The sequence below is a fragment of the Phanerochaete carnosa genome (assembly GCF_000300595.1).
Source record: "Phanerochaete carnosa HHB-10118-sp unplaced genomic scaffold PHACAscaffold_4, whole genome shotgun sequence".
Taxonomy (NCBI): Eukaryota; Fungi; Basidiomycota; class Agaricomycetes; order Polyporales; family Phanerochaetaceae; genus Phanerochaete; species Phanerochaete carnosa.
In genome coordinates this window covers 67,468-74,681 of record NW_006767631.1, presented here as the reverse complement: position 1 = coordinate 74,681, position 7,214 = coordinate 67,468, and the positions used below count along the sequence as shown (strand labels likewise).

General features: G+C 54.7%; 4 protein-coding genes across 4 annotated transcripts; 1 reads left to right on the top strand and 3 right to left on the bottom strand.

The window, feature by feature from the left end:
- Positions 1-1,040: 1,040 nt before the first annotated feature.
- Positions 1,041-1,627, top strand: PHACADRAFT_253286 (uncharacterized protein). Its single transcript, XM_007394048.1, has one exon. The coding sequence runs from the start codon at positions 1,058-1,060 to the stop codon at positions 1,439-1,441; it is 384 nt and encodes a 127-aa protein (XP_007394110.1). The 5' UTR covers positions 1,041-1,057; the 3' UTR covers positions 1,442-1,627.
- Positions 1,628-2,090: 463 nt separating this feature from the next.
- PHACADRAFT_253284 (uncharacterized protein) lies at positions 2,091-2,870 on the bottom strand. Its single transcript, XM_007394047.1, has 3 exons — positions 2,608-2,870; positions 2,407-2,517; positions 2,091-2,353 (listed from the first exon to the last, which is right to left on the bottom strand). The coding sequence occupies exons 1-3, from the start codon at positions 2,821-2,823 to the stop codon at positions 2,177-2,179; spliced, it is 504 nt and encodes a 167-aa protein (XP_007394109.1). The 5' UTR covers positions 2,824-2,870; the 3' UTR covers positions 2,091-2,176.
- A 17-nt stretch (positions 2,871-2,887) lies between these two features.
- PHACADRAFT_253283 (uncharacterized protein) lies at positions 2,888-3,247 on the bottom strand. Its single transcript, XM_007394046.1, has one exon. The coding sequence runs from the start codon at positions 3,153-3,155 to the stop codon at positions 2,913-2,915; it is 243 nt and encodes an 80-aa protein (XP_007394108.1). The 5' UTR covers positions 3,156-3,247; the 3' UTR covers positions 2,888-2,912.
- A 2,248-nt stretch (positions 3,248-5,495) lies between these two features.
- Positions 5,496-7,169, bottom strand: PHACADRAFT_253281 (uncharacterized protein). The gene is made up of 4 exons (XM_007394045.1): positions 7,112-7,169; positions 6,383-7,056; positions 6,138-6,315; positions 5,496-6,084 (listed from the first exon to the last, which is right to left on the bottom strand). Exons 2-4 carry the CDS (start codon positions 6,575-6,577, stop codon positions 5,687-5,689), a joined length of 771 nt encoding a protein of 256 aa, XP_007394107.1. The 5' UTR covers positions 6,578-7,056; positions 7,112-7,169; the 3' UTR covers positions 5,496-5,686.
- Between the last annotated feature and the right edge of the window lie 45 nt (positions 7,170-7,214).

Genomic DNA, 7,214 nt, shown 5'->3' with positions numbered 1-7,214 from the left:
GGTGCTTAACCATGCCATTAGAATATACATATGTACAATAAGCAGAATCAATAGCAGATATTTAATATCTCAATGTCTTAGCCATGCTGGTGTCTTAGCCACACCAGTGTCTTAGCCATAACATCAGAATACACCTTTGTACAATTACATTTCATTGCTTTAATACCTAATAATCAGCTAATATGACTTTGGGCAGCTAAGACTAAGGTGGAAAAGTGGTATTATAGGCCAATTCCAACCCAATGTTTGTAAGGTCTTATGCCTTAGTGGTATAACGCGCTGTGGTTACTTTCAGGCTGTGGGTTCGATTCCTGCCCGTGCCATTTTTTGGGCTTTTCAGTGTCTTAGCCACTCATGGGCGCTTCTGAGTGGCTAGTCCGGTGTAACTTAATAAGTTCCCGTGTCTAGGCCGCCGAACTGAATCAGCTCCGAGGACAACACCGGTGGCCACGCCTCGCGCTACGTCTAACGTGCCTTTGTTTGCTTATATCCCCGCCGACAATCATTGATGAGCTTCCATGGGCCTTTGTGGCTCGGAGCTACTTTCGGATAAGTCCTGATGCGCGGCCTCATGTCTCACTCAGACGGCATATCTCTCTCGCGCTGTAAGTATAAGAACTGTAGAGTCAGCTCTCAATTCTTCCTCTCTTTCAGCGACATAGCTCGCGGTGTCGCGCCCGACGAGCATCCACCATTTTCGTTTCGTTCTGCGCATCATCTTCCCGCTGCCCAGTTTCACGAGATGCCACGTCGAGCATCGAAGGTCAACAGGTCCACCGATGCAGATCCTTGTATCACAAGACCGATCAGGCAGGGAAAGTCGCGCAGAGGGCGGGAAAGAGGACGCTCGACAGGCCACAAAGGCCTCAGGGCCACTGGCGAACGGGAGGTCGTCAACGAAGAGAACAGGCCGCTTGTCCCAAACAGCATGTCAATTGCGGTACGTATAATCCACTACTGTCAGGCTGGGTCGCGCTAATCGTACGTGTATATTCGATAGATGTCTGCGAAGCTCGATGATTGTAATCGTATTCTACCCATCGGGCCAAACGAGCACATGACTTCGCATGCCTTAACTGAAGATGCAACAGCCCTAGGAGCCAGGGCGAATTGTCATGGCGTTGTCGCCTGCACCCAGCCGATCATCAGGATTCACGAAGAGACGGACGCCAGCAAGCTCTACTTCTACGAGGACGTCACGCTAGAGCCTGCCGATGTCATGGACCAGGCTTGGTCAATCCGCAGGAGGATCGCGACCTTGGGCCCCGCAATTCCCATAACGAGATGTCTGTGTGAGCCAGACAGATACGGAGATGACGAACTCTTTCTGCTGGATATGGTGCCCGACACGAATATGGCCCTCCGGCCTCAGCCGTCCATAAGAGTCCCTGAGCCTTGCGCAGACTGCGCAGTCGTCTCGGCGCACGTCAGCGTTTCGTGAGCGTCCCGCAGCGGCCCAAGTTCTGACGCGACGGAATACGCACCAGCAGCGATTCAGCTTTGTACGAATATCGCTTGATGACTGGCCGTTTATATGGTGATCCACTCTTTCACAATGATATCACGAATGTACTAGTAGTATTGCAGTACTCGACGACTATGGATCAGTCATAAAATGGGAGAATAGCAAATGAACTTTTCGATGACTCGATAAAGTCTCTTACATAATGGTCCCGTGCGTATTTGTCTCCACCTGCTGAAAAACCGTCATCAACTTCAAGCCGAGCACGATTTACGGCGGCGACTTTGTACTCTTCCTGGGGAAATACCGACATTGACATCACAAGTGGCCCCTTACAGAGGCCGGGGGCACTTGGAGCTCGAGCCGGGTGCACCATGTCTACATAAAGATAATATTTCCGTGGGTTTTGTTCCTCTGTAGACACTCCAAGAGAGCTTTGGTCAGATCTCGCACTCACTCGCGGCACGTTGTTTCATCCTGTCCCTACGAACAGCGACCGGATAGGAATCGGTCGCCACCAGAGATCACAATGTGGGTCGCTGCGTCTCAAAGATCGACGACAAATGAAAAGACATATAGGGCTGGCATGCTCTAGCAAGGCTTCCGAGATCAAGTGCCATCCATGCTTTTTAGTATAATGTCATTGGAAGGGTCCGATTTCAAAGGTTTCTGCTGCGACACATGTAGTTACAGACAACGTGATATGCCGTCTAGTTACAGCGCAGCCCTGAGGCCCGCCCCGTCGATGTCGCCTAGAAGGCCGTTCCTAACGGATGGAGGAAGCTCTGCAGCGTGTGCGTCCTGCTCAGTGAAAGCGCAGACTACTCGAGCGGCAACTTTGTGATGGCATATAGTAACGTTATCTCTACCGAAAACATCAATACCGAGGACCTGCAACACCAATAAGTAGATGTCGCTTTTCCAATCACTAGAATGGTACTTGCCACCTCGTCACCCGTGTGCAGTTCGGCGTGCGGCGATGCCTTGCCTTCAGGGCTGAGTCTGGTTCCATTGAGATATGTACCGTTAGAACTCTGGGTGTCTCTGGCGAAGATCTGATATAATATCTCAGTAACATCTCTTCTCCAGAAAGCAACAAGTGAAAAGATAGTAATTGTGCGGGAAACTGGATTATCCGGACGCACCTTGCCGCCCTCTGCCCACACTTCTGCGTGCATCCTGGACAGCACCTTCGACGAAAATCGTCCGTTCTCTCTCGTAGGTACGGTTTTGATGTTGGTGTGGCGTCCAATAACAATATGAACTCTGTCGGCTAGAGAGATGCACTTTGGCGCGAAGGAGCCGTTGAGGGGGTACAGATATAGGGCGGGTAAGTCCGACACGTAAGAGATTTCAACCATGGTTTCAGATATGTAGCGATGTCTGTAGATAAGACAGTGGAAGCAGCTGGTGGACAGTATATGTACGACTGGAGTGAGCTGCGGCACAGTCAAGGTTCGAGGTTATCGAACTTGTGACTCACCATGAACCTCGTGTAGCCAGCTGCGCACTGGGTTGCATGAAGCGTCTGTGATCTGCACTTCACATGTGTTGAGATGCTAACAGAGCGTATCTGCTCGACGTGCTTAACAATTTGACGGCCGGCCTGCAGGCCTGGACAGACGCTCCTCTGGCATGACCGGCAAGTATTAACCCTCAATCCCAGCGCAATCCCAGCGCAAACACCGGGCATTCATGCTACACGGGCTCCCACAGGCACATGATAAAATAGCGGGAAAGGGCTGTAGACCGTGATGGTGACCGGGAGAAACATGTGAGGCAGCGCACAAAACATGTTGATGCGCCATCAACGTTTTTTGATGCGCCTTGCCGCCCTCGGAGTTCGGCCCTGTTCGACCTCCGAGGGTCTGACTACTACTTCCACCAAGCTTTACTCTCAAGATTCCCCACGGTTCCATGGAAGATAATTGTCTGATGTCTCTTCCGCAATAACATTCTCGACCGCCCAGAGCGTACCATATATTTGACAGCTACCGATCACCTTCGTCGGGGATGCTGTCGATGTGCTAGAGCGCATGTAGATCAAATAGATTGGGCCGAGGATCTGAGTCGATCAAGCATGCGAGTCTGGAAGAGCGGAAGATTCATGACGCACTATTTTCAAGTTGGCCGCCTTCGCTCTTCCTGTGATTCCGCCGAGCAGCCCAGTAGCAACCCGTTCCAAGCGAGGAGTCTTGGAATATCATGCGCATCGTGAGACCAGATGCCGCGACAAAACGCGCTGATCCGTGATTCTGACTCCGCGGGAGTAGATGCCGAGGATAATGCAAACGATGAGAGGACCCTGTGGGCGTCTCCGCTCGCAGCATCAGTGTCTTGTTCCTCCAAAACTTCGAATTTCACTAACCAAACCAATTCGCGCATCAAGGAGAAAGTTCTCTGCGGACTTGCTGTTACTGCCGTGAAACAGGTTCTTCGCTCCCGGCGATCTTCGCAAGGAGTAGTGACACAGACACTCTCAGACTTCGATCCCTCGTCAGACAGGACGCAGCGCACGCATCAGACACGGGACATATTCCTGTCACGGCGGATAATACCTTCATCGCACGCCTGGTGCCCGAACCCTGCACGCGATCGCGATCACATCCTAGTCATTCTTCCTTCGAAGACTTTCGAAGAGTCACTGCCCGCCAGACGCGTGGGAGGGAGCGACCCTCAAACATGGGCTAGCGAACGCGTGTTGATGCATACGGGGCCTCTACCATACAAGCCCTTTGTTTGGTCTCCACTTTGCGGGGCGCGGCATCCCTGCCGCAGTTTGAACTAGACCGCACCAGCGTTCTTCTCGATCTGTGCGCGCGCAGCCGAAAAGAAAGACGCATGAGTGATAGTGCGAGGGAAGGGCCCTGCAACGTGTTCGTGCTAATTGATCAGGGCGAAGGGCGATAACGATGCTGTCGTCGGGGTCTCTGCGAAGGACGAGAGGTTTAAAACGGCGGGCGGGGACGAGAGGTTCCAACACCCCACGTTTTTCGTACCTCTACATCCTCCCTTAAACGAGTGAACAGCCCAACCTCCTCCAACCCTCTCGTCAGACATCTTCAGCACCGCTACACCCCTAACGCGCTCATCATGGCCTCCCGTCTCCCTACGTTCCTGTTCTCATCTACAGACGAATTTGTGCAGTACGTCCACGAGTATGACTGCGCAGTGCAACTCGAGGAACAACGTGTACGTCCTGCTCCACTCGTTTACAGCCCGCCTCACTGATGATTCTGCTTTGCCAGCGTGCGAACAGCGCAGATGTACTGGCAGCTGATCTCGCGAGCATGTCCCTTGGCGGCAGCGCGCAGCCCAAGAGAGCGGAGACAGAGCAAGAGCGCGCCTTGCGAGAGTTTATTGAGCGCATCTTCGAAGACATGAATTTTTGGAGAGACTTCTGAATTTTCGCCACCATCAACCAACGACGGCGTCTTCCAGGCGCGACGACCACCAAGTGTCCTGTTCCTTCCACCTCTGCAGTTTTACTTGTGATCTTTGAAGCTTGAGGCGCCTTGCGTGCCGTATGTCTTCAGGAATTTCCCGTTACGCGCTGTATTATTACTTATGTCCTGCTTTGCACTGTATGTATATCAGAGCTTATGCCATCAAGGCACCACTTCTCGCAGCATCCAGGCTTTCTGGCTGGCTTCTCTGTGCCACACTTGGCGGCTCGTCTTTCGCGCTGTGTCCGGCCAGCTGGCCGCAAGAGCAAGCACGGCGCCGAAAGGTGCAGCAGCATCGCGCTGAGCCTGGCAATCGCATCGTGCAAGTAGACCAAGCAGTAAGCGAAGAAGGGAGCAAGATGGTCTCTGTGTAGCTCGAGATGAAGGATCAAAGGACCATGGCAAGTTTGAGTCTACGGGCGTCACGAACACGTGACGTTCATCCTTGTTGCACATCGCAAATCAGAACCAAGTGTCCTCAGACAGCTTAAGGGCCACTTGAGTTTCACACTATGAGTGTGCTCGGTGTTGGTATATGTGGTGTGTCCCCGGTAGACAGGCTCGCTCGCGAAGTATCTGCAGGTCAAGTCCTTGCGGGACAGCCTAATCCACAAGCACAATTACGTTCCAATCTCCGAGAGCGATACAAAAGGTGCACAACAAGCGTCGGCCCCTCTAGCGCGGGGAATACAGTCAATATCGTACACTTCCAAACCACTTCCTTTCCCCCTTCCAGCTCCCTGCTTCCAACAGAAGCCCCCACACCCTTTTCGCCGCCTTACGTGTAGGAGACGGTGACGCTCGATCCCGAGGTCGAGACGGACGTCAGCACGCTGTTGCCCTGCTGGATGTCGATCGTGTTCGCGCCCGAGGGGCCAACGGAGCCGGAGCCGGTCTTGGCGGACGCGCCGGTGAAGGTGACGGTGCCGAAGTTGGCGAGGGGCACGAGCGAGTCGCCCTCCTCGAAGTCCTCGACGATCCACTCCGCGTCCTGCTCGCAGAGCGCGCTCCCGGACGTGATCTTCTGCGTGACGGTCTTGCCCTTGCTGTTGTTCGTGATGACGGCCGTGCCCGACGTCGTGCTCGACGCGGTCACCGTCAGCGTGACGCTGTCGCCGACGCTGAAGCTGATCCCCGAGAAGTCGTACGCGTAGTCCGGGTACCACTCATACCAGGCTGCGGATGCCATCAGCGTGTCGGCGCGGAGGAGATGTGAGCGCGGGACTGACCGTCAAAGGACACCTCGCCGCCATCGATGGTGAAGTCGAGGCCGGTCTGGAGGATGGCGGTGTCGCAGGTGTCGCCATCGATGCCGACCCAGGCGGATGCAGCGTGCGAGCCAGACGAGCCCGAGGGCTCCTTCGGCGTCGGGATCGTAAACGTCGCGGTGACGCTCTTGTACGTGTCCTGTGCAGAAACCCGAGCCTGTCAGCACGCGCACACACGCCGCTCAGGGACAGAAGCGAAGACGCACCGCGCCCGAGTTCAAGACGGCGCCGGCCCAGTTCTCGCTGTACTCGGTGTGAGTCTCGTTGGTGATCTTGGGGTGCGACGAGCGCAGGCCGCGGGCACGACGGGCGAGGCGGGTGTCGTGGCGCTCCGTGGAGGACGGCAGCGCAAGGGCAGTCGCGGCGAGGAGAGCCTGGATGAAGAGGGTAGAGACGAACATGGTGGTGCAGGTGCTGTCGAGTCGAAGGTGCTGTGAGGCTGTCGAGTCGAGGGAGGCGAGGGACCTGAGGAATGGCAGCAGCAGTCGGGGGAGTCTTTATACGTCGGAGGCCTGCCGAGAAAGCAGCTGCAGGCCATGATAATCCTCGGGTGCATCATGGGGTAAGGAGCTTCGCGAGTTCGCGCACGCATGGGCTGCAAGCGAGGCAAGATGCCGTCAAGTCATGGTTATGGGTTGAGGCGCCGGAGCCGACGCCACAAGTGGAGGTCGCGACCGGCCGCGTGATGGGTGTATCTTGATATCTTTCACATGACCATTGCAGCATGTTCTCCGATATTGCGTTGCAGACTATGTGGTTCGATTGTTCGTCTGGAAAGCTTCGCCCCGGCAGCACGCGCTCCCGGAAGCGCGCAGGAAGCGAACTTAGACACATGGAGAATCCTCGCTGGCCTGTTCATGTTCGTCTTATCTTGCAGAACCTTCGGGGTCACGTCAGCTATCCATGTGCAGAGTCCCCTTTCCTTGTCCTCTAACCTGCTTACGACGAGCCTGCACGACATCGCCTCATCATTCCGCGTCATGTGCCTTCTCGGGATTTCCAGACGGCCGGCAGGTGCAATGACGAATGAAGAGCAGC